Source organism: Hyperolius riggenbachi, chromosome 6 (genome assembly GCF_040937935.1).
Source record: "Hyperolius riggenbachi isolate aHypRig1 chromosome 6, aHypRig1.pri, whole genome shotgun sequence".
NCBI classification, from domain to species: Eukaryota; Metazoa; Chordata; class Amphibia; order Anura; family Hyperoliidae; genus Hyperolius; species Hyperolius riggenbachi.
The window spans coordinates 283,088,269-283,116,198 of NC_090651.1; the positions used below are offsets into that span (position 1 = coordinate 283,088,269).

General features: G+C 41.0%; 1 protein-coding gene across 1 annotated transcript in view; it reads left to right on the forward strand.

Moving 5' to 3' along the window:
• Nucleotides 1–27,930, forward strand: part of SIK2 (salt inducible kinase 2) — a 212,251-nt gene that overhangs the window by 130,984 nt on the left and 53,337 nt on the right. The window contains exons 5-6 of the mRNA XM_068240935.1: nt 20,796–20,920; nt 24,461–24,584. Coding sequence (XP_068097036.1) covers nt 20,796–20,920; nt 24,461–24,584 — 249 coding nt within the window. The remainder of the gene's footprint in view (nt 1–20,795; nt 20,921–24,460; nt 24,585–27,930) is intronic.

Consider the following 27,930-nt stretch of genomic DNA (forward strand, 5'->3'; position numbering starts at 1 on the left):
AAGTCACTAGCTTTGTGATCAGCACTGGAATGACAGAAACGCGATGCAGATGCTTTGCATTCTGTGCTGAGGTAGAAATCACTGTATTCATGATAATGTATATTGTAGAACAGAAAGGAGATGGCTTCTTCCTCTTGGAACTGTTCTGGATATGCATCTAAGTTGTTTCAAGGCAGTTCTGAGTAACCTTTTTCCTTTAAAAAGGTCACATGCCTTAATATCCAGAGGGCTGCTGTCAACCGTTTCCATACTTTGTGCGAGTCCAAATATTTTCCCATACTGCCTCATAGATAATCAGCCTCGGGCATCTCATGTATTTCAGCAGTACATGCTGAGGATTGCTGGGTCTGGTTGTGTGCCCTAGCATTACACAAGATCTCAATAATCCTTAATATCTGTATTTAAGCATCTCTGCGTATCACTGCCATGCTCTGTCCCAAATAAATACGTTCTCATGTGATTAAATCTGCATGGTAAGAATGGGATTGTGTGTTACCACAGTCTGTGTACAAAGGATTAGCCGTTTTAAAGGAAAGATATCTTCCAACCTTTAGCAAATCTTTGCATTTTCCATCTTGACAAGTAGTGGCATTGTATTCCTGTGGGCTTTGGTGTATTTAGTTTTGGCTAAATAAAGCCTTCCTTAGCAACCACTACTGGCAAAACTAAAGAAGGGAAAGTCCTGTACTGTCACTTAGTACTGTCTGGTAATTTAGTAATATTGATCATTGGTTAACAGGTCCAATGGACTTGCACTAGGAGGATTGAAATTACAATACAGTATTATTATTTATTGCATTTCTATAGCTCCAACAAATTACGTAGCGTTGTACTATAAATAAGATTACAGACAATAACAGTAGTGACTGACAACACAATGCAGGTAATAAGCAATAAGAGACACAATGCCAGATCATACATAAACACCATCCTGAACCTGCACATATCCCAGTTGATCCAGGGGAAGGCAAAAAACCTTGCAAGGCCTGGGCCAATTAGCCTTAAAAGGGAAAAATTCCTTCCCAACCAGAGCTGTGGAGTCAGTACAAAAATCATCCGACTCCTCAGTTTATGAAACCACTGACTCCAGGTACCCAAACTTGCTCTGACTCATCGACTCTGACTCCTTAGTCTAATTTTTACCGAGGCTATGAGTATGGTGCAAAAATCATCCAACTCAGACTCCTCAGTTTATTGAATCCACCGACTCAGACTCCAGGTACCCAAAATTACTCTTACTCCTTGACTCTGACTCCACAGCCCTGTTTCCCAACTCCAGATGGCAGTCAGATAAATCCCTGGTTCCACTATCTGTGAATTATAATTAAAGCTGTGGATGCCCTTCAATGCAAGGAAAATTAGTAGTCCCAATGATACAAGTTCATATTATTCTGTGGGTAGAGTGCACAATCAAGTACAATACATAAGGAGGGAGCACCCTGCCAAAGGCTTACAATCTAGAGAGAGAGTGTGGTAACACAAAAGGAGGGGGCTGCATCGAGAGGTTCTCAGCAGAGAGTTAGGGCATCGGTGACGTGTGGTAAGCCTCCTTGAAGAGGTGAATTTTTAGGGCTTGTTTAAAGGTGTTTAAGGAGGAGGCAAGCCTGATGGGTAGTGGGAGAAATTTCTACAGGATGGGGGCAGCTCTAGTGAATTGCTGTAGTCGTGCATGGGATTGCGAGATACGTGTGTTGGTTTGAAGGAGGTTGTTGGAGGAGCGAAGTGGGCGGCCAAGTGTGTGTCTGCTGACCAGGTCAGAGATGTAGGTCGGGCAGGACTTGTGTATAGATTTGTAGGCCAAACATAGAATCTTGAAGCTGATTCTGAAGCGGATCGGGAGCCAGTGGAGGGATTTAGATAGGGGAGTCATGTAGACAACAGTGGGAGGAGTAGATTTGGCTGCTGCGTTCATGATGGGCAGCAGTCTTCTTTATACATGCCCAGTTTGACACAGAGGCTGCATGGTGATGTAGTGTACGCTATCTACATGGAGTTTGTATGGCAGTCCTGTGTTTGCATTGGCCACCTCCCAAATCCCCAAAACATACCGGTAAGTTAATTGGCTCCCCCCAAAATTGTCTTTAGTCTATGATAGGAACTCTAAACTATATCAGCGCCATGGAAGATGCTCCATAACAGCAGAACGCTAGCAACACACCTGTACAGAACTTGGCCCAGAACTGTCATTGAGGGATTGAATCTCAAACCCTGTGGGCGACAGTCCTCATATAGGTGTACACGGCTCAACTGCTGATCTCCACTGAGGTCTTTGCACTCACCCAATACACATTCATAGACTAGTCTGGGCAGCACGGGGCATAGTGGTTAGCGCTTTCGCCTTCCCCTGTTTGCATCCCAGCCAGGGTACTATCTACAGAGAGTTTGTATGGTTTCCCTGTGACTGTGTGCGATTAGTCCGGGCACTTTGGTTTCTTCCCACATCCCAAAAACATACAGATAAGTTAATTGACTTCCCCCTAAATTGGCCCTAAACTACTATGGACATAGGATTATGGCAGGGATTAGATTGTGAGCTCCTCTGAGGGACAGTTTGTGACTTGACTATACTGTATACTTTGTAAAGCGCTGCGGAAGATATCAGCACTACATAATAATCCTAATGGTCTAGTAGCGGAGCTTATAGTCAGTTAAAGCTACTAAACACTGTTGCAGAAGATGAGACAGTTACATTGCAATTAAAGTCTTGTGTTTAGTGTAAATGTACTGTGCAAAGAAGCAAGTTCCCTCCAGCTCTCCTGAGATTAATTTATAAAGGAAAAATGTAAACTTTGTCCAAGAGCAATAAATGTGACTTTGAGAGGAACAAACAGTCAAGAGGTAGCATGGAATGTAATGATGGTAACTAAGTGACTTAGTAGTTTTAATCAGCATCCTGGCAGCACCTTCTCCATATGACTGTAGTGACCAAACAATGTAATCTTGTATCAATACTGTGTAAAGAAAGCCGTGTCTGTTTAACCACATTATTGGAAATGAAGAGAACCTACGTCTCAAACACGTTCTTTATCGCCCTTTTCGTGAGAGCTTACGGTTGGTTGTTAAAAGAAATCTCTGTCCAAAATGTGCTTGCTTTAGATATGCGTGATAAGGATGTTTCCCATTGGTTTTTGTAGCTTTAGGATCTGTAATTTTGTTTTAACGTGTGTGTGTGTGTGTGTAATTGTTTACCTCATCAGTTTATTTTCACCTCGTGTTCACTTTAATTGTATTCTCCGCCCCTCCCCATTCTGCAGTTTATTTTTTTAAATATTAGAAATGTAGCCATTACCAAATGTTTCGCTAAAGAATATAGCTGACGGAGTTGGATAAAAATTTCCATTGTTCTCCTAACAACGGAATCTAGCCTCTTATTTGCATACTCCCCTAATCAACATATATCTGCATAGCGAGCCCTGCTTAATGTGGCTGGCATTCTCCTGTATGCAGGGCTAAGTGAATGAAGGTGAAAGTGACTGCTTGCCTCTTTGCAGCTCTCCCGATAGTTGGCTCTGTGTCTCTGATGGACAGCGAGCTCGGCATTGACGTCAAGCGCTGCTCATTAACATTCAGGGCATGAAATGGGTCAGATCTGACAATTAGCTGTCCCCGTCTATCTCTTACCTTCCCGCTATCAGCTGTGTCTTCCCGCCCAATCATCCACACCTCTGTATTAGCATAATCACAAAGGGAAGCATAGCACGGAATGCTGGTAATTAGGCTCCTAATAATTAATCCTACTTGTCCTACACAGCTTTCCAAAGCACCAACTTTCCATGGACCATGTATATTTATGCTAATGAGCTTTATAAGCCTGCCTGAAAATTTTCACTGCTTCCATAAATGTAAGCAGTTTTCATTATGTAAATCCTTCTACAAATAAACAGCCCCGAACTGAGAACATGCGTTTCCATTTCTGCTACTTTTTTAATATTTGGGTTTTGCCTGTGGCCCTGGTGTGGCTGTTAAATATATCCTTTGTTATGCCTTCTTGCATATACTGTATATGTTTAATAGTGTCATTTATTAATCAATAATTAGCAACATGGAGGTACCCATAGATAGGAGATGATTGGATTGAGCTGGGCAAAGGTGCTTATGTTTATGGGCAGTGATTTAGGTGTCATCAACAGACATCCTAATAGATGGAAGGTGGGGGGGAGGCTAGGGGTTGGTAAGCCAGGCAAAGAATTAGCACAGCCAGAGCACTGCAGCATGCCTGTCCATAAATGGTTTAGCGCCTAATGCTACCTTTACTGCAAAGCATGAAATTTCAGTGCTGAGGAAGTTTAGGCATGGCCATAGTTGCCCATAGAAATATGCGCGCGCCCACTATTTATATTATTTGTATGGGCACATATGGAGGCACCTGATGTTTTGCTTTATTTGCAGCTGGGGGGAGGGGGCACGGTTAAGGATAGGCATCAAGGAGGGTGTTTGTGAGGGGGGGGGGGGGATGGTCAGGGAGGGTGTTTGTGCAAGGGGGATGGTCAAGGTTAGATGCTGGGGGGGGTGAGTTGGGGGTTAAGTTTAGGCATAAGGAAGGGAGGGGTTTAAGGTTAGGCATCAGGGGAGTGGTTAGGATTTGGCAGTGAGGGGAGGAGGGTTCTGTGTGAGAGTAGGGATTGGTTTAGCTGTGGTAAAATATTGGTAACATTTACCATTATTTTACTATCGAAAAAAAAACACTGTAAAATAGTAGAAAATCTGTAAATGTACCGATATTCTACTATTGGCTATTTCCCCGGCTTCCTTTTTTCATTGAGCCGGCATACATGATAAAAAAAAAAAACTGAAGTTCCTGGGGGGAATTTAAGATGGATTTGGGACCCATGGATCAGATCGGTTCATTTTTCATTAAAAGTGGGGAGCCTTATGTGTTTAACTATTAATTTTCTTCTTCTTTTACTCCTTTCCTTTGGTTATTTTCCAGGCTAGGTTTGATTTTCCCCATCAATAAAAGGTTTTGTTTTTTTTTTTTGTTTTGTTTTTTCCAGTTTATGAAACGTACATAAGGCTCTCTACAGGAATGAATCCTGTTGGGATCTTTGTTTCTCATTCTCTAATCCCGTTAGTAGGGAGATTACCTTAATGTTTGTTTTGGATCAGTTTCAGTACTTCCTTATTTACTTGTAGTGCGTTGTGACAACTGTTTGGACCATTGTCCTGATTTTGTATAATTTATTTTAAACTCTAAAATGAAAACATTGGAAGAGAAAGTGGATACATTTCAGAACAATATTGTTGGCTATGAGTTTAGGTCTTAGTTCATGTTAGTGGATTTTAATGCACATTGGGCATGATTAACTAAACCGTGATAACTCAAATATCACACCTTATCAAAGATAACACGACTTATCAGCGTAGCATAGCGAGCGCTATGAACCCGTAGGGGCTCAGAGCAGGATGAGTGCCATTGCCAATTAGCAGGCATAAGTTTGTAGCGCTCGCTATGCTACTCTGATAAGGCATGTTAACTTTGATAAGGTGTGATATTTGAGTTATCACGGTTTAGTGAATCAAGCCCATGATGTGCAATATATCATAATTTGCAATCCACATGTTGCACTTAAACCACTTTCGCACTATTGTTTTTTGTTTTTTTTCATTACTAGACTACCTTGGTTTCCAATGGCGACTTCTGTACCTAATATTAGATGCAGCTTGATGGCACTAAACACTAGTCTGTGTTCTGTCCATACTCCTCCTCCTATCCTATAATCGCCAACATGAGGTAATAAAGCGGATGCCTTGAGGGAGAATCTGCCAGTCTTTCCCTCCAAGAATAGAGCTGAGTCTGCCCATATCTCCCCCTGCACTCCACAGAAGAGATCAGAGGGAGAGGGTGGGTGTGGTCAGATACCTCTTTTGTCCCATCTTTCTTAAATTGTATGGCGTGTGGCCAAAGGTGGCCACACACCATACAATTTTTTTAAATATCTGTTAAATTTAAGAATTGCAATCAATTTTTCTGACAGATTGTAACATTTCAAAAATATAACCAATGTACCACACACCTATGTTAAATTTTCCCCCCAATTATGATAAAAATGATTGGAAACTCTAACAAAATTGCTAGGGTGTGTATATTAATAAATTGACAATCCAACACACACCATACAATCTTTAGAAAGATTGAAGAAAAATATCTGGCAGTCCGGATCGATTAAAATCGAAGAAAACGGGAAATCCGATCTGATTTTTCTGTTGAAAGAAAAAAAACTTTCGATTTTTTTCGGGAGATACGATCGTTTTTATCAAATTGCTGTAAAATCGGATCATTTTATTGTATCGTGTGTGGCCACCTTTACACTGATGAGCCACCCAGTCTGCACAGTGTGAAAGAGTTATTAATTTATAAGCTTACCGTTCTGATTTCTCCCCCAGTCATGAAGCTCGCCCTGCTAGATGGATAGCACTCTGCAGTACCATACAGTGTGAGTGCAGTTGAGTAAATTTACATGAATGTGGATGCAGTATGAGGGACTTTTATTGGGTGTATATTTCATATATTCCAATCCATTACCTTTTATGGATACAATTACAGATCCATTTGTGAGGGGTTATCCTCCTCTGGAGATTAAGTTCTGATATTGGACTTAAAGTATACCTCAACTGAAAGGGATATAAGGAGTGACATATTTCTTTATAAACAATACAGATTGCCTGGCTTTCCTGCTGAGCCGGTCTCCAATGCTTTTAGCCTTAGACCCTGAACAAACATACATATTTCTGACTAGATTAGCCACATGCTTGTTTCAGATGTGTGATTCAGACATTATTGCAGCTAATAAGATTAGCAGGACTGTCAGGCAACTTGTATTGTTTAAAAGGAACTAAATATGTCAGCCTCCCTATCCCTCTCAGTTCAGGTGTATTTTAATGCTGTTTTTTTTAGTTATCAGGATTTTTTTTATTGCTGGGCTTATTTCTTTCAGTTCCTCATTTCCTGTCCACTGGTCCTCCGTGGGACTCTGTGGCTTGAATATGAAAACTTTACTGTCTGGGACAGGAAACTAAGAACGACAATAAAAACTAGTCAGCAATTCTAATTCTTCCACAATCTTCAGAAATGGTTTACTTGTTGAAGTTTTTGTAACGTTTGGAGTGATTTATATTTTCTGTCTGGATAGGAAATAATGGAAATGTTCACAGAGGGGTAAAAGAACAGCAATGTAGGCCAAAAAGCTGTTATAAACACTTATAACGCAATTCAAAACTGTATGTTTTCCCTTGGAGTTGAGCTTTAAGCATATAACCCTGCTTTAATCTCTTTGATGTACGCAGGCAACAGGTATCCTCATTCCACAGAAACGCACACATAAAACTTCTACACATTCCTTTTATGAAAAGAATTTGCTGCTCCTGAAAAGTTTTCTCTGCTCTGCACATTCTACATGATGTGTTTCATTTAGACTGTCCTCAGAGCTCTGACTCCAGCAGAGAATAGGGCTACTGACGTGGTTACACAGCTTGCTCTATAGCGTGTTGGCTGAGTTCCTGGGCTGACCTCCATATCTGATGTAATAACTTGGAGCAGTTACAGCTGCATTCATGTGAGACTGCTAACCACATGTCCTATGGTTAATCTTGTGACTGCTGGCAGGTCAGCAGGCTAATGTAAACAGCTCACCTACCTCATGAAGAAATCTCTACCAGTCAGACCAGCATACGTGCAGCCATTGTGCACCACAGTGTCAAATGTTTACCTCATCAGTGGAATCTCATCTCCCCCTCAAAATTGAGTATGTTAGTTCTGAATTCAACTTATTTGATTAAAAAAAAAATCAAATTTTCCGGATTTATATCTAAAGTGCACCTGAGGGTGGAGGGAATTCGTACATACCTGGGGCTTCCTCCAGCCCCCTTCAGACCTTGGACTTCCTTGCCATCCTCTGGGCCTCTTCGATCTGCTGCTAGGGTCCTCTGAAATTTCTCCTGTTGGGGCCAGGCGGTGTATGCGCAGTTTGGCTTCTCATTCGCCCCCATTGTGTGCCTGTTGCTAGGAAGCATCCTACACAGTACGCCCCCAGTGACACGAGTATGATGAAGGCATGCACAGTACATTGTGACTGGCAGATTTTCAGAGGACCCTATCGCAGGATCGCGGCAGCCCAGGAGGACGGCGAGAGACCCAAATATCTGGAGGAAGCCCCAGGTATGTATGAATTCCCCACCCAGTCTCAGGTTTCCTTCCTGTATTGTCACTTTATAGCATTTACAAAAAGCTGCCATATTTATTTCCTGTAAGGCTGTGTACACACATAGCAGAAATGCTAGCGTTGCGTAAAACAATGTGTTTTTGCCGCTAATGGAAGTCTAGGGGACGCAGGAACAAAACGCATATGCGTTTTATATGCGTTTTCAAACTGGTGTTTTTAAAAACTCTGGTTTTGTTGCGTAATATTCATAGACGCATCAAAAACGCACATAATGAAATTCAATGGGAACGCAATGGTATGTGCTTTTCATGCATTTTCCATGCGGTTTAATATGTGTTTTTGTTTTTTGCTGTATTTCCACTTCCTGTTGTTTTCCTAGTGATTTGCATAATTGGAAATAAAAAAAAACCTGCATGGAAAATGCATACAAAACTCATATGCGTTTTGTATATGCGAACCGCAAACGCATTAAAACACACGCAAAACGCATGAAAAATAGTTTGCAAATGCACCAAAAACGCAGTAAAAACTCACAGAAAACGCATACAACATTAACATAAAACATGACATAAAACGTTACGCAGCCTTTCACTCTGTTATGTTTTCTCCCAACCTTAAATTATACAAGTTTTCATGCTGATTTTTCTGGTCAGTAGTGTCTGAATCACACACCTGAAACAAGCATGTAGCTAATCTTGACAGATTTTTGGCGGAAACATCTGATCTGCATGCTTGTTCAAGGTCTATGGCTAAAAGTATTGTCAGCGGAGCATCAGCAGTACAGCCAGGCAATGTGCATTGTTTAAAAGGAAATAAATATGTCAGCCTTCATAAATCTCTTACCTCTGGTATCCTTTAAGGCCACTTTAACGTGGGGGTGTTGCATTCCTTGTAAAAAATAAAAAGAAGATTGCAAAAGAGGGGAAATGTTGCATTGAGCATGTTTTCCTTTGGTGTGACACTTACAGCGAAGCATACAGTAGATATTAAGTATGCTTCGCTGCAGCTGTTAACGGGCACGTTTTGCGGTACTGTACGCATTGCGGTATGATCCGTCGCACCACTGCTAACGTGCTAATATGAATGTCCCATTATAATATAATTACGTTAGCAATGCACTTATGTTGTCCACCACAACGCACCAGTGTTAAAGTAACCCTATGTTCAGTGCAAGTGTAACCCCTCTGTTTTCTGGGCGATCTCAGGTAATTGGGATTCCCTGGACATATGGGCTTTTATAATGACTGGGTTTGTTTGTTCCTTTTAAAATACTATTAAACCTCTATATGTGAAGACATCTCTATTTCAAGTACAGTTTGAGAACGAAAATGCAAACAGTCCATTAATAATTTAGTAAGAGTTTCCCCTCTCATTGACATAGTTTTGTTTTTGTTTCTTGCTTGTTTTTCTTGGGCTTGTTAGTCTTATTTTGCAATGTTTGTTTAGTTGGTTTATTTGTTGTGCTGAAAATCTGACATCTGTATGTCAACATTGTAACTACCAGAATGTAAAACTGTGAATACCGGTAACTAACCAATGTCTGCCCCAGCATTCTGGTGCCAGTAGTGTCAATCGCACACTTGTAGTACAGGTAGTTTATATTTAATTTGAGGAAGGCTTTAATAACCCTGAATAACAAACTGCCTATTTGTCCCGGGATTACACAGAGGTTTTAAGACTTGTCTGTATCTTCTGTGCCATGAAATCTGCCACAGCAGAGCAGCTAATTTGTAAACAGAGTATTTTAACCTTCAGCTTCCATGAAAGCAGGAAGTAAACACACTGCAGATTTATTGCAGGATTTGTATCCTCTTTAACAAGGAAATGCAGCTTTCATCCGTGAGCGCACGTCATCGTCGTAGAAGAGTCTAGTACTGAACCATCTGCACGCAAACTGTTTTTGGAAGCTAACATCACCCATTTGCTGTATCTGTTTTGAATGTAAGTTGTGTAATCTGCCCATGTTTTTGGCTCTGCACATCTATGTAGCTGGTCAACTCGAGTGCAGCCTACCTTTGGAAGTGCTGCCATTTTCTCCTGTTTAACAAAGAAAAGTTTTTTGTTTTTTTTTAAAGGATATTATGCTGTTGTATATCTTTTAGAGCAGAGATGAAGTTCTGAGTTCAAGTCCACTTTAAGCATCCCTGGAAATAACTTGTGATGCTGACACTGAATACATATATTCAGTGAAACGGTGCAAAGACTAGTGATTATGTCCAATGTGCTGTAACCCATGACAACCTATCACATTTCCTTTCCATGACTATTTATCAATCACTTAGTTCATCCATGACCGTCTATCGCATTTCAGTTCAGTGAATATTTATCAAATCCATTAGCTCAAAACTGAACTGATGAAACATTCCCCTTTTTTGAGGAAACACTCAGTACTCCAGAGATTGCAAAGATTAATGAAAAGCATTGTCATCCCACGGTATCTCTAATGAAAACTCGTTAACAGAGTGGTCAGGGAGAAGCCAGGCTTGTGTCCGCGGAAAATGGCTGCAGTTTTCTGCAAGAGATTTGTCGCCGGCACCTGCTAGCAGTCTGTGGGAATCGTACACGCGATTTTATGCAGTGAAGAATTCGTTTTTTTTAATTGCGCAAATCACATTAGAAAAATCAGAGTTCCAAAGAGCGTCACCATTGAAAGGCAATACAGGACATTTTGCATTGTGCAAAATCACTCAGTAGATTAGTCAAGCTATCCAAGAAGGGTAACAATGGTGAGTTACCCTTCCATGTATTAAGATTGGGGTGGGAGGGGGGACAATGTGTACCCAGCCACAATTGTGGGCTATACAAATTCAGTACCTGATGAAAAAATATGCTTTAAAGGGGTTACCTTCAGCAGTGATCCATAGTTGCCAAGAATACAGGCTGTTGATATCATAGTGAAAGATAAAATGATTTGAGCTCCTGACCTCTTGTGTTGAGCAGTGAATTCACCCATTTTGTTAAATGACCATATAGAGGCTGACATATTTATTTCCTTTTAAACAATAACAGTTGCCTAGCAGTGCTGCTGATATTTCTGGTCAGTAGTGTCTGAATCACCCACCTGAAACAAAACCTGCAGCCAGCTTGGCAGATTTTTGCCAGAAACCTCTGATCTGCATGCATGTTCAGGGTTTATGGCTAAATGTATTGGAGGCAGAGGATCAGCAGGACAGCCAGGCAATGTGCTTTGTTTAAAAGGATAGAAGTATGTCCCCCTCGATATCTCTCACATTGGGATCCCTCTAAGCTTGCTATGGGCAGAAATTAATTTGACTTTTGCAGAAAAAAGTTAAAATTTTCATACTGTGTGCCTGTAGGTCAGATAAACTTCATGTCAGTATTGTCAAAGGGTAGCCTCTGATGATGATCATGTATATTTTGGTCAGTTTCTGTGGACCGGGTTTGTGATTTGGGTTGTCACTGTGTAACACAGTTTTGTTTTCCAGCTTGCTTCATTGATGGGCTGTGTGGTGTTTTTATATGGCTTATGAAGGCCTTGCTTTTCCCTGTAGGGAGTATCATTCAGCTTGTGCTTGCTGCGTGTCCTGGAATACAGCATACATGATGACAGAAGTACAGTGTTTACAGTGCAAGTCACTGATCTGTCCCAGCAATGACGTTCTGCAGTAGCCCAGGAACACTCTGTCCTCTCAGTCTTGTATTCCCCATCCCAGCTATTACAAATTCTTGTTATGTAACCCAAGTAATAGAGAGCGATGGATGGGGTCAGTGTTCTGCCTCTAGAAATCACACAGAGGCCTGTAGTAAGTCTATGTGGCACTGGACAATATACTGTCATGTTCTCTCTATTAGATGTATATAGATACACTGCTTTCATTCTGTACATCAGAGACCTCCGGGTTAATTGGTTTCAGGTTTGTGTGGTATTGCTCCTCAGCACTGAAGGGATCCTGACTGCATGCTTCATAAGGGCGTCGTTCTGCTGTTTGCTAGCAGGCCCCATGGCATTCACATGTCTTTCAGCCATCCAACAACACTGCTGTGATTCAGTCTACAGTTTAGAACAATCCCCAGCAGTGCAGCTTCTTTCACATTCAGCCCACTTCTTCCAAGTCCTGACACCACCTCCAGCCTTTTCCCAGAAACAGTCACCATCCTATAGAGAGCTGTCCCTTAAAGGGAACCTGTCAAGTTACCAGAAGTACCTTTAATAGTACAGCTAAAATGAAGGTGTACGATGCCTGCAACTACCAGGTTTAATCCTCAGATGTGCGCTATTACCTTGACTTTATCTCACAGATATATTCTACCTCCATGGTGGCACTCTTTAAAGTACAAGTGACACCCATGCTAACCTAGAAATAAAAAACACATATATAAGTAGATAATACAGGCTCTTCTTACATAACAGATGTATTGCTCTGTCCACATTATGATTCCTGTTCATTTTATAAAGGAAAAAAAAGAGAATACTATTCTAGATAGTTTCCATCTTGGTTACCTTTTGAATGAAATGGTAATACAGAGGCGCCAAAAGAGTAAAAACAGTATTTCTTTAAAATAAATAAAATGAAGTACGGTAGGTAGCGGTGGACTTACCTCTCCAAAGCAGACACAAAAATGCCGTTTCGGGCAAAAAACAATTTATTAACATACTTGAGCAAGGCACTTTGTTCGGAGTATGTAAATAAATTGTTTTTTTGCCTTAAACTGCATTTTTGTGTCTGCTTTGGAGGTGCAAGTCCACCGCTACCTACCGTACTTCATTTTATTTATTTTAAAGAAATATTGTTTTTACTCTTTTGGCGCCTCTTTACTACCATTGCTGCTGTTCCACCCCTGGTGGGAGGGGAATTTCTCCTTTTCCCGATCTACAGAGAGCGACTTCTTAATCCTGAGTGGGGACAAGTCTAATCTCCTCACCTGCCTTCATAGTGGTTACCTGGACAGTAACGCATGTTTGTGAGTATAACCTATCTAAACTTACCTTTCATACCCAATTCACAGTACATACTACACTATACTGGGCTCTCGGCTTCTTCCCTTATATTTTGACCTTTTGAATGAAGTTAATCCTGACATAATTTCCTCCCACGCTCTTTTTTTCTCCCCTTGCTAATTGTGTATTTGTTACCCACCCTCCTCCCAGAGTCTTCAGACACTCCCACTGAGGTCTATTCTAGGAAGTGCACTGTCTTATGTCATTAGAAGGAGGAGAAATAAAGGTAAGAGGAGGAATATATTCTAGATAAAAAGACCACCCAGCATGCACCTGTTTTGCCAGCCGATGGCAATGGCATTTAAAGGGCCACTGCTCCTAAGGTATGTGATAGCTCCAAACCATTACAGCAGAAAAAGTTTTTTGAAAGTTTTGAATGCATGATTTGCATCTTTAGCACTTAATACAGTCAGACCAGTTGCTGTTAAAATTTTATTTTTATGGTGACAAACCCAGTTTTAAAGGTCATTTTACCACATCTGTGTGGTATGAAAGTATATCAAGATTTAAAGCAAACCTGGACCAAATGCTCCCTTACGTGATTTAATCTTCTATGTATTGAATTGTTTTACTGTACCATATTATCCAACTATACTGGATAGATCTGCACTTGGTATTGTCTTTGTTTTATGGGCGCTGCCATCTTGCTGGTTGCAAATTCTGAAGAGAACTGCCTGCACAGCTGATGACTTATTAACATTTGATGCTTGCTCCACAAACAAAATGTCAGTTCAATTTTCAATTGTGACTGCACCAATGGGTCAAGACGTGCAGTGATCAACCCTGGAGTGCACAGGGAATAATATCAAATAAGTTGTCAGGATCTGCACTGTCAATTGTACATTGTCAACAATTTAATTTTATTATAGCTCTTTAAAATCCAGGACAACCTAAAAAGTGTGTATCGGAACACACTCTGTGACAGAGTTCTATCTGAAGAAAGAACTCTGTTCAGAAACGCCGTGCGTCATGGTGACCCAGCACACACTTTTTTATGCTTGTCCTGGATTTTAAAGAGCTATAATAAATTACTTTTTTAGACGGTGCGGATCCTGACAACTTTTTTGCTCCACACACTAAAGGCATATCTCTGCCTCTAATCTCCCCTAAAAGTAGTGTGTTTACACTAGAGGGACAAAGCAAGATCAAGAAAGAAGTCCTTCCTGTGGACTTTCACAGCTTTGCACTATACAGACTCAACAGTACAAAAAAATCCTGAAGATCCGGTTAGAGGTGTGCAAATGGATATTTCAGGAATTTTCTAGAACTCTAGAACTTTTGCAAAAGTTTTCCTGAGTTCAGCTACACCTTATCATCTTGAGGGGTGTGGCTTAGTACTACATTCTAAAAAACCAAGGACCTCTTTACGTGCTTTGCAAGACCAGCAAAAAAAGTCTATGAAATTTTGACTTGGTAAGCAAGTAACATCTTGCTATACAAGCACAGAACCTACATGCGTGTCACATGGTCAGCACTGCGCCAATGGCTCTTCTCTATTAGACGTTGGGGGGTTGTACCTAGTCTGAGTGTAGTGACTGTACAATGTCACATTTCCATGAAATCCTCAAAAGTAGGCAAAAGCAACTGTCATTGGACAAGTTCCTACACAAAAAAGGGGCTGGGGTGAGCCAACCGATCATAATGATTCTGTTAGTTATAATGAAAGTCTTGTTTAAATTTTGTTTTATACAGTACAGTACTTTGTGTTAAATATTTTTCTAAAACTGTTTTCGGATTGTGGAACAAATCATCTGAATTTCTATTCATTCTTATGGTAAAATTTGCTTTGATATAAGAGTACTTTGGATTACAAACATGGTTCCGGAAAAAATTATGCTCTCAAACCAAGGTTCCACTGTATATAGTCATTTATGGTGTTCTGTATGTTTTATTATATTTACTTTGTTTATTTTTTAGTCCAGTAAATATAAAATGATGCCTTTGAATATTTCCTATATGCAGCCAGCATGTGGCATTTAGCTGCCACTTTCTACAGCAGGATACTACGCTGACGGTACAACTCTACCCCTACTTGCTTTATATGACATTCAGAAATATCAACCCTACCCTTGCATTGCTTGCAAACTGTGTCATGGAAGAACTCTGCGTTCAATATTTGTAAAATGAAGATTTATAATCCAAATAATTGATCTGAGGGCAGAAACCCACTTGAGTGCTTTGTGATTTGAAAACTCTTGCTAACGTCATGCTATGGGTGTGATCCCACTTGAGCGATGTGATTTTATAAAAATCCCCCATAGCATTGCATTAGCAAGAGCATTTTCAAATCGCTCCTAGTGGGTTTCTGGCCTCAAACTGTCTGAAGTCCTGTATAAAACAAAACCACTTTCCCCTACCTTATGCTAAACATATAGTTAAATGTAATAATAGCAGAGAAGGTTATAGGAGTACTGTGTGACGCCATATATTTAGTGTATGACCAGATGAAGGAGGAGGTGTATAATGAGCACTAACAATATTAACAACTGAAGCTGTGATTGATTGCTCCAGTGAGAATCCTTTTCATGCCTAGACAGACTCTAAACGTTAAAGCCAGCCAAGCCATCAATTAGGTTCACTGAAGCCTTTGCAGCAACTTCCCATCCGGTTTCCACACTAAAGTGTTCAGGTACAGCACTTGGAGATGTTTAAAATGTTGTTCTCCCCCCCCCCCAAAAAAAAATCAAAAAATAAAATAAAATTCAGTACTGACCCTTTCACATCTGGCCACAGTATGCAAGCTAGGGCAGGTAAGGTGCTTTCAGCTAAGCGGCTGTGCAATGTCTGTTACAAATTAAAACCCCTTCCTAGCCACTCCTTTGAAGACTAAAGTTGAAGAGAAATCGAGAGCCCAATATGGTGTAGTATGTCAAAATTGATTGGATAAATGAAACAGTGAGATGGTAATACTCACAAACACGGGTTACCACCTAGGTAACCACTCATTAGGCAGGTAAGGAGATTAGACCTGTCCTCACTCAGGATTAAGAAGTCACTCTCTGTAGATAGGAAGAAAGGGGGTAGATCACCCCTCTACCTGGGGTGGACTCAAATATATTGGTAGGTGAACAGAGGCGCCAGAAGGATAAAAGTACATAAAATTTTTTTAAAAATTGCTGGGAGGAAGTGGTGGACTCGCCTCCGTTAAAGCAGACACCAAGGACTGTAAATATATAGATATACACATTATTTTCAATAAACGTCCCTAACCTTAAAGAGAACCTGAACTGAAAATAAAAAGCCAAAATAACCATACACAGTTCATACTTGCCTCCTGTGTAGTCTACTCCTCAATCTCTTTCTCCTCTCTTGTGTCCCATTTGTTGACTGTGATCAATGGAATTCTCTGTCCTCCATTTTGAAAATGGCCATTACCCCATAACAGCTAAGGAGAAGGAAGCTTCTCATCTCCCCTCCCTTATTCCGTCTTCTCTTCTGATTGGCTGAGGGCAGTTCAGCATGACAGGAGGCTGAGAAGGGAAATATACCCCACCTCTCTGCAGAAGCTGCTGAAATCCAATCTATGCTGTGCTCACATGTGCTTACAAAGCAAGCTAGATATGACCAGGGCTGTGGAGTTGGAGTCGAGGAGTCGGAGCAATTTTGGGTACTCAGAGTTGGAGTCGGTGATTTCATAAACTGAGGAGTTGGAGTCGGAGTAGAATAATTTTGTACAAAATCCACAGCACTGTTAAGTATTAGACTAAGGAGTCGGAGCCATTTCGGGCACCCAGAGTCGGTGGTTTCATAAACTGAGGAGTCGGAAGATTTTTGTACCGACTCCACAGCCCTGGATATGACGGTGCAGTTTATAAGAGAAAAAAAAGTTTGGGAGAAAATGACATCAGGATTTTTTTCCCTGGGATAGTATAGCTATCCCTGCTGCTTTAATGGGAAACTCATTCTTCATGACCAACACTATCCTTCATCCCCTACCATTAACCCTACTTATCAACTCTTAATGCAAACCCTCATTATGCTGTAACTCCTTATCCCTCAGAGCAGCTCTAAATCGGCAAGGCTAACCTCCCCCCCCCCCCCCCCTATTGTATCCTCAATCCTGATCAGCTCACAACCATAAACACAAGACACGGCTCCAAAATTGTAACAAAGCCCGTAACCAAACATACATAATTGCCTGTAGTGGAAGTAAACTTTTCAGTGTTATGCTGGGAATACACGGGTAGATTCTGGCGTTCGATTCTGCGCCCGATTGATTTGCCTGCTCGATTCCCTTATCTTCTGCTCATTTTTCTTATCTTTTTTCAATTCACGTCAATGGTGAATTGAGCGGCAAAAGGATCGAACCGTGATCGGACATGTCGGAAATGATCTATCTAAGCATCTAAATGGCTCAGAATCGAGTCGTGTATTCCCAGCATTAGATGACTCTGAAGGTGCCCATCAATGATGCAGTCTTCACTGCACAAGATCATTGTACCATCAAGATTGTATGATCTGTAACTTATCAACTTTACAGAGCCAAATCAATCCAAAATCGGCTGTATGCATGTTGGATTTATGAGCTGTAGGCTCACTATGCATTAGTTGTTCTGGTATAGGGATGGTCAGTGAGATGCAAATAATTTGGAGTGGATGTAGCATTATGCAAATTTATGCTGCTTGAAAATGAACCAATAAAATCCTGCTGAGGTGAAATCTGATTGGTTCATTTTCAAGCTGCGTAAATTTGCATACAAAATTTGCATAAACCTGCTTCAACTCGAAATTATTTTCATCTCATTGGCCTTCCCTAGTTCTGGAGGTCTGCCTGGCTCTCGGGAACCTAAAGATATGATTTGCATATTCAGAACTGATGCATCATGGGAAACCAAAGTTGCTCACTTAAAGCTGAATTATCTCAAATTCCTTATGTTTTAAGAAGGCAACATAACTTTGCAGTGTGTCTCCCTTCCTGAGGCAGAAAGGTGGGTGGGTGGGAAGGGAACTGGCTGTGTAAATTATGTGTGGACCAGAAGGGATAATTTTGTTAGAGAGCAGCACAGACAGCTTCGCCGACAGCAGAGAGCACTAATACCCCTGGGGAATGTGTGGTAACGTAAGTATCTTCCTTACATGGCAAGAAATAATGCTGTATAGAACCAGAAACATGTATTCTCTAATTACCACGCCAGAAGGTATTTTACTATCTAGACATATAGCAGCAGGTTTGCATTATAATCCTGTTTTTACTAGAAAGCATCTTTTGAAGGCAACATCAATAGGGAACAGGAATGTTCCTGTTGTAATGGCAAAAGCCTGTGATGATCCCAGTCCTCTCCAAATCTCCCAGACTTGATGCTGCTGGTAGTACAACAGTGTAGGTCTTGCCCTGAGGGCAGATGTCCAGACATTACATCTGTTGTAGTGGAAGTAAGCCCAATGCAAATACGTCACTAAATGTGTAATTCAATTAAAACTACCTCAAAATCAATGTGTTTATCCTAACTCACAGCGAAAGAGCACACAGACTTTATTCTTGCCGGAAATCAAGACACACCAGGCTATTCAGCTTATTTATTGAACCCCGGGAAATGCTTCCTGGCCTGCTAATGGATAATGCAAAGTACAAGTGTATTTGTTCAATTAGAACTTTGTAATTTTTATCTGTTTTTAAAGCAAACTTTTTAAAGAGAATCTGTACTCTAAAATTCTTACAATAAAAAGCATACCATTCTATTCATTATATTCTCCTGGGCCCCTCTGTGCGGTTTCTGCCACTCCCTGTTGCAATCCTGGCTTGTAATTGCCATTTTTATGCAGTGTTTACAAACAAAAGACATAGCAATTGATAGGCTGAGAGTAGCTCAGTGTGTGAGTCATACAGAGTGTGCCGTGGGCCTGGAGACGGTGTATAGCTTCTAGCCAATCACAAGCAGCACAGCACATTCCAGCCTGACTGCCTGAGCCCGACAGACCCGACAGAGGAGAGAAGATTAGATAATATAACAAAGTTAACACAGCTACTGTGCAACTAGGAAAGGCTGCAGTAAGCCATAGCACATTAGAACAGGTATAGGAACTTATAGGATAGAAGAAATAAGGCTGAACATTTTGTTACAGAGTCTCTTTAAAGTGGACCTGAACTCTTGCACAGGGCAGAAGGAAAACAGAAAGAAATGTATGTATTTAGAGAGTTTAGCCTATCTAATTCCCCCCTCATCTGTGACTAATCACAAGTTGTAATTTGATCACTTAGCGGTGTCAGCTGACTGCCACGGCAGGACAGGTAATTTGTAATTGTAAACACAGGATGTTAATATGTCTGCTTCCATGAAAGCAGGAAGTAGACACAGCAGATTTATTGCTGGATGTGTACCAGCTGTAACAAAGGAATGGTTTTCTTTAAATGTTGTTATGCTGTTGCTCATTTTTTAGAGCAGAGAGGAAGTTCTGAGTTCAGGTCCGCTTCAAGGCATTCTTCAATAATTTAATTAAGGTGGCCACTAACTGTCCAATTTCTAGCGAAAAATCGTTCGAGCGATCAGAAATTCTGATCGGACGAAAAATCGTTCACTACACCATCAACTAACCAATCTTTGCTTCCGATCTATCACGACCACCAGGAAAATCCAAATTTTCGTTCGACGAAAATTCATTCGGGCGACATTTTTTTCACTCGTTCATAATCGATTGTGTCCACCAATGGAGATTATTTACAACCAATCCGATCAGAATTTCTAATCGCTCGAACGATTTTTCGCTAGAAATTGGACCGTTAGTGGCCAGCTTAGGTTCGCATTCAGTGATGCATTGCACATCTTGTAAAAACAGGATGCAAGTCTCATTGTGCACTATGTGTGCGAAGCATAAAGCAGAGCATACACTACATCAGTTATGCTTCACTGCAACTCTAAGTGTGCACACTGTCTGGTATCGTCTCACGTTATTCCAACAGATTCAGTCACACCGCATCACATTCCAATAGGAATGCACCAATACAGTATAATCGCATTGCGTTTGCCATGCGATCATTGTCCAACAAAGCATGTCAGTATGAAAGTAGGTGAACTGCCAGGAAACCAGATTACCGTAGTATGTTTCCACTATTACTTCTCTCATTTAACAACGACTTTTGCCTTTCTGAAGAGAAATCTTGTGATTTAATCATTGTGTCTCAGTGCAGCTTACAGCAGGAACTAGAATGACCTTGGCTGATAGAGTCTAGCTTAGCAAATCACCTGCAGGCAAGGCATTGGGGTACACCTGCCACATTACATCATAACCCCGGAATGATTGCCAGAAATCTAGTGTGTGTAAAAATCTCATAGAGAAGTGCCTTCCTATCAGTTCAGTGTTTGCAGAGCAGATATACATTTTGTGTTTGAAAAAAAGGAACAAAGTTACCTTATAAAGGTACAGTGGAGGGTAAAGAGGCGCCCAACGTATATAAAACACTTTAAAATCAATAAAAAGAAAAAAAGGTTGAGGTGGCTTACCTCACAGACGACAAACTCACTTTAAGTAAGGAAGTTTAATTGGATATTAAGCACAGTTACCTTATAAAGGTAGTGGCTGTATATCCGTCAGCTAGCTATTCCTGTCCAGACTTTCCAGCAGCGGTAGGCTTGACATCTCTATATTTCTGCTGTTTTGTATGAAAAGTTGTTTTATGTTGGTAAAAGGTTTCTTCTTCTTTGTGTTACATTCAGCAACATTGTTTGCTTATCCCACAGACTTTGGATTTGGCAATTTCTACAAGTCTGGAGAGCCACTAGCAACGTGGTGCGGAAGTCCACCATATGCAGCTCCAGAAGTCTTTGAAGGACAGCAGTATGAAGGACCACAGCTGGATATATGGGTAATTCATCCTGATTTATATTTGTCACTGCGCATATATATTTTTTGTGTTGGACATTCTGTTAATATTACATATTCATATACAATATACGCCTATACACCTACCTACCCATCTACAATATTTTCCACCAATCTGTGGGGTACTATTACAGTCTTTATTTTTTCTTGATCGGCCAAGAATATTTTACATTTCCAAACTAAACACTAGCTAAAAATCTGAAATTGATTTTTTTAAGTGCATTGTGACATAGACCAGTGGTGAGAAGAACTTGTAGAAGTACCTAATTCCAGATATAATACAAGCTATCTCCTATGCAAAAGTCCTAAAAATGGATATCCCGCTACACCGATTGGCAAGGTAAAAAATCCAAGGCTTTATTTAGAACATCAAATGACACACAGAAAAAAGCTCACGGGTATCTGAGCTCTGCATGGCTCCTTATTCAAGCTATGATTAAGGAGCCATGCAGAGCTCCAACACGCGTAAGCTTTTTCCCGTGTGTCATTTGATGTTCTGAATAAAGCTTTGGATGATTTTTTTACCTTGCCAATCGGTGTAGCGGGATATCCTTTTTTGGAACTTTTGCTTGGAGATGTTTGGATTCCTGGCTCCCCTTTGGCTCTGCAGTGGTGGTTGCAGCGGCTCTACCTTCCATTGCTATCTCCTATGTGCTGAGAGATGTAGGGAGGGCTCATTTACACGCCAGCGTTTTGTGATTCACAAACTACAGCGCAAGATGATTAACCTAGAAATAGTGGGACTTCTTTTTTTTTTTTAAGTGGCACGTTGTGATTGCGTTGTGATTTTTCCTGGTCAAAAACATTGCGCATGTTGTATTCTCGCTGTGTTGTTGCAGCCGGAAAAAAATGCAAAGCACAATATACCCCCCCACCCAAAAAATGTGGAAAATTGTATATATATTAGTATTTTGCAGTGGGAAAGAGCCCTAAGGCTACGTTCGCTGTGCCCATTATGTTGCATTCCATGCGACAGCAGGAACACAACAGACCAGAAAACCGGCACTGCACGTTACTCACATGTTGCGTCGTATACAGTCAATGCAAAGTATGCTTCACTGTTAACACGCGGTTTGCGGTATACCATGCCAGGTGACGTTATACCGCAACGCACCCACTGCACTGTGAATGTCACATAAGTGGTGCCTTGCAGTGCCGCATAATAAAGCTGCTGCTATGCCGCTCCGCAACTCACCACTGTGAACATAGCCTGAAAGTTCTGTAGCTCGTGACTCAGTGAAAGGATTAGCGAGAGTGGCTGCACGTGACTCAGCCACATGAACATGTGCATATTGCCGACGCACTTGAGCCCATTCCAGAAATTCAATAGAAGTATTTTCCTTCTGGCACAATTTCTGTTCCTTTTGTTTTGGAAATATGTCTTTGATAGCCTGACTCACTTTAATCCCCTTTATAGATGTTTTACATGAATTAGACAAGGCTATATTAATTTAAATTATTCCCAAAGGAGAATGCTTAATATAAGAAGCACTCAAAGCATTGCTTGCATCCTAACTGACCACATAAACCCAGTTTAGGTTCAGATAAATGACAGCCCTTTCTGTTAAATTACTACGGTTTATTCACTGACTGTATTTGTGCTTCTCTGCGTCATCCTGTTGTGATGCGCCTTGGCAGAAAAGTGGTCCAACCATCTTAATTTAGTATGTGGTCGGCCCCCTGCATTGAATACAGTGCCCTGCAAATCAGGTCATGCCACAGTGCATTAGTGGTGCGTCTTTGTAGTGTGAAATAATCTACAGTGCTTATGAGGTCCTTATGGTCTCAAAGGCAAACTCTAGGAAATGCATCATCAACAGGGATGGAGGAGGTAGATGTAATAATCACTTTAATATTTACCTCTGCTTTGGTCATCAGTAGTTGTGTACTCGAAAGTTCCAAAAACAGAGCTGCCTCTGTACTTCCCAGGCCAAGGTTTTCTACATGCAATGAATGAGTTGGCTGAATCCCATGGGCTTCTGTGGAGCTAACTCCTACTTATTCCACGCAATGCAGGTCATTCCTACCTTGTTACTGGCCATCAGGTTACTCAATTTCTCAACTTCTTCCTGTAACTGAGAGGCACAGCATCAGTGCACCAGGTTCCAGACTTGGGCAGGACTTCATTTAGCATGTAGTTTGTATATTTCTTCCATATTTGTGTATGTTTCCTGCAATAACTTCGATTTTATCCAACTTCCACAAAGAAATACTGGTAGGTCGGTTGGCTTTCTCAGATTGGCCATAGACTAAGGTATATATTCGATCATGACTATGATATGACAGCTACAAATTCTTACATAGACAGAATTAAAAGTATTGTGGAAATGATGGGGCATCAATACAGTCTGCAGATCATAAAGGTACCTACAGACATTGGCCTCAATTCACTAAGCTTATCTCCTATCTTTAATAACGTTTCTATAGTTATCACCATGGTGACGAGGCACTTAGTATTCAGGCAACATTTTACCTCAGGCAAACCTAAAGTTAACTCTTCTTTCTTTAAGTTAACTCTTCAATCCTTAAAATAACTCCAGAATTCTAAAGTTAAAGACAAGCTGTTAATTAACTGCGTGTGAAAATATCTACAGAGGCGGTAACTTAAGGAATGAAGAGATAAGATAACTCTCTCACTGTGTGGTGGTACATTTTCTCTTGCCTTATTATCTACAGCATGCTCTTAGTGAATTGAGGCCATTGTTTGTCTTTAGGAAATCCAAATAAGCACTCGGATCTGTCATTGCTCACCCTAATTGAGGAAAATCAACCTTTGTCCAGCTTTACAAAATGATTTCAGAAGATGAGCTTACTGTTCCTTCTTTTCTTATTTTTTCGGTTGGGGGGAGGGGACTTCTGGGATGGAATTGATTACTCCCTTTTCCCCCTCTGATTTTGAGGTTTTCTCACAACCTTGGATTACTCTTGAAGGACACCTGAGCTCTGATCCTAATTACACATGGGCAGTATATGATCCTTCATCCCATCATGATGTTGTTGATGCTATATTTGGCATTATTTACATTTTGTTCTTATATTTTGGTCTTGTGGTGGGCTGTTTATTAAACCATTTTATTGTTATTGCCCTTGTCTTTGCTATTTGTAAAATCCTAATCAATATATTGAAAAAACAGGTTAGGGTCAGGACCATCAATTGTGTTGGTGGAGCTGACCCAACTTGCAGTCCAGGGTGCAGGGACTGCGGGTCTTACTACACCATAGCCCCCATCTATGAGTACTGTCCTACCTCTTGTTTATTTAATAAATACAGTAAAACATTGGAATGTAAGTAACTTGGTTTAAGGATGCGTTGCAAGATAAGCAAAAATTTGTATGAAATTTTGACTTTATATGCAGTACTTTGGATTACAAGCATGTTTCCGGGAACGAATTATGCTCGCAAACCAAGGTCCCACGGTACAGTATATTGAAATACGAAAGATGAGCTTGCTAAAATAATACCCTCTACTTTCATGTTAACTGCTTCCAAATGCTAAGTATTTGTGTCTGTATTTTCTTGCAGAGTATGGGTGTTGTGCTCTATGTCCTGGTATGTGGTGCTTTGCCATTTGATGGTCCCACACTTCCTATCCTGAGACAAAGGGTTCTGGAAGGGAGATTCCGTATTCCATATTTCATGTCTGAAGGTACAAATTGCTTTGCATGATTGGAATGAGGACTTGATATTATGGAGCATATTAATGCTTTTTAGTTTTATGGAGCTCTGAATTTTTATAACTTAGATTGGCTTTTTAATACTGTGATTTTTTATGTTAACTGCTAACAAATGAGATGTAAAATATTATTATTTCATTCTTAAAGGACCACTATTGTGAAAAAAGTAGGCAGTTAAAATCTGACAGAACTGACAGGTTTCGGGCCAGTCCATCTTTTCATGGGGGATTCTCAGGGATTTCCTTGTTTTCAACAGCATTTCCTGAACAGCAGTTGTAAAGTCTAACTGACAAAATAGTCTGCATGTGAGTAGGGTGGCTGACTGGTATCTTACTATTTTGGAAGTTAAACTGCTGTTCAAGAAATGCTGATGAAAACAAAGAAAACTCTGAGAATTCCCCATGAGGAGATGGACTGGCCCAAAACCTGTCGGTTTTGACAGATTTTGACTACCTACTTTTTTCGCGTTAGTGGTCCTTTAAATTCATCACAGATGCCAGCAAGGTGAATAACTGTGGAATATGAGTTTTCCCCCTCTGTAAAGTAAGCATGAACATCATGAAGTGCTCCTGGAGCAGTGGCTGCATGACATCATAACCTAGGCTAAACATCTCTGGGAGGGAGGGGCTACGTACTAATATACAGCAATATATAGTTCTAAGAAGCGTTTCTGACACTGAAAGCAAAAATATGTAATTTTGAATTTTTTTTAGCCCATTCTACTACATTATTACAGTTCCTTTTTAAGCAAGGACTGTTCACCTATACAGATTTGCTTACTTCTTCACTATATTTAAACTAATGTAGCCACACGTTCTGTCGTTCTCTTCTTCTTCTTTTAGGCTACTTGCACACCAAGACGTTGCGTTAGGTGCTACGTTAAGGTCGCATAACGTGCACCTAACGCAAGGCCTGGTGCTCTTCGACGTCAGAGTGAGCCGCGTTGTGCAGCTCACTCTGGCGTCCGTGATGCGCACTCTTGGACGCATGCGGCATCACGTGGTCCCGCCGGCCAATCACTGCACAGAGCGGCCGCTCCAGGAAGTAAACACTGCACGTCACAACGTGCAGTAAATATTAATTAGCCATGTGCCTGGCCGCTCTCCGCTCCTCCCCAACATGACTGCGCATGTGCAGACAGTCTAACGCGGCTTAAGCCGCTCTAACGCCGTAGCATGCTGCACTTTGTTAAGAACGTGCAGCGTTACATGTAACGCAACGTGGGCTGTGTAAACAGCCCACTTGTGTTACATTGCTGTGCGTTGGAGCGTTACAGGCTGCACTAACGTGCACCTGTAACGTCTTAGTGTGTAAGCAGCCTTACTCTCAGTGCTTGGAATATTGAGGGCAAAGGAAGAAGAGGTCAACTGAGGCTAAGATAGATAGACAGCGTAGGTGAAGCTATGAACCTGTCTATGCAACAGCTGAAAGAAGCAGTGATTGACTGGGACATCGGGTGTGCATAAGTACATAAGGTCACGAAGAGTCCGAGTCGACTGAATAAATGAGGAGGAGCCACACATTTAGAAAACTTCCAAGTGAAGCTGACTTTATTTTACTTTGGCTATACTATGACCTGAATAAATGGAAAGCATCATAGTTGGTCAAAATAATTGTTCGTTTAACGTGAGAGGGTTACGTAAGTGTTAGGCACTTGTCTAGGGGGAGGTTAGTTTTACAGAAGTTAAGATTGCCGGCAGCTATTAGATTTTCTAGTACATAAGAGTAAATTGAACATAACAAAGGCCTATACAGAACTAGGGACATGTTTAATCAACAAGTGTTCATCATGTCTTATTTATTGGACATATCCATTCATTATAGGATATGGAGGCTGGCATATTTATTTCCTTTTAAACAATACCATAAGCCCGGCATCCTTCTGATCTGTCATGTATCTGTAGTGTCTCTGAATCACCCACCTGGAACAAGCATGTGTCGGATCCAGTCAAACGTCAGATTTGCATGCTTGTGCACAGTCTATATCTTAAAGTATTAGAGGTAGAGAATCAGAAGGACAGCCTGGCAATGTGCATTGTTTAAAAGGAAATAAAGATGGCAGCCTCCATATTTCTCTGATTTCTCCTTTAAAGCCTTGTACACCTGCCTGACTTAAGTAGTCCCCACGACCCATCTGCCTGACTGATCTACTCAATCCCAGTGACGCCAAATCCAGTTGTTTGCGTTTGCGCCAATACCCTGCCACATAACGTCACGCACGGGTTGCTGAACACCCCCCCCCCCCCCCCCCCCCCCCTGCATAGCAAGACAGTGTGCAGCCTGGCCCAGTGATGGCTGGTAATAAAATCAATAATTCCAGATTCATTTTTAATCAGGGAAATGTAGATCGTACCGACATGTGTGTCCGGCATTAGGGTCAGAGTAGATAAGGCTGAAGTGAATCGCCTTGTATGATTACTTGGTTTGGGCTACTTCAGAATAGTGTTCTAGCATTGATTTTTGCCACTTAGTAATGACATACAGCACAGTGAGGAGACTGTCTGTAAGGGCTAGTGCACACCGCAGCGGTTCTGGAGTGTTTTTTAAAACGCTTGCAGGGGGAAACCACTTGACTAATGATAGTGAATGGGATGGTGCACACCAGGATGCTTCATTTTTTCCACAAATGCAAACTCGGGGGCTGCAGCATTTTTTCGATTTCTGAGGCGTTTCTGCCTCAATGTTAAAGTATAGGAAAGTGGAAAACCGCTCTGAAAAACTCTAGATCAGAGAGGTTTTCCAGGCGTTTTTGTTACAGAAGTTGTTCAGTAACTGCTTTTACTGTAACAATATTTGTAATCTGCTACACAAAAACGCTCCAGAAAACTGTAAGCATGTTTAGAAAACGTCTCTAAGCATGCCTAGAATCGCTCTGAAATCTGCTTCAAAAACCTCTAGTGTTTTACAGATCTGCTAGAGGTTTTTGGTGTGTACTGGGCCTAACTAAGATGTGATAGTGTGCGGCACTCAGAGCAGTGACGGAAATGCATCCACATTTTCTGAGTCACCTGAAATGTGAGGGTGAGAACACGTGTCTCCAACTATAGCAGCACCTCGGCAAAGATTGTCTAGCCCAATATAACTAGAAGGCAGACCTGATCTTTACATGTTCCAAGGTAATAATACGGGTGACAGCAAGTAAAACATGGGAAGGGAAAACTCAAATGTTAAGCAATGTTTAGGGTGGAAGAGTTACCAGGTGACTACGTAGGTGTTTTTCCGAACTACTGCTAATTAATTATACAATGCCCTCACTGTCTGGCACAGAGGTGCTAGGATTTCACACCTTGTACCATGCACACTATTTACTATATTGTG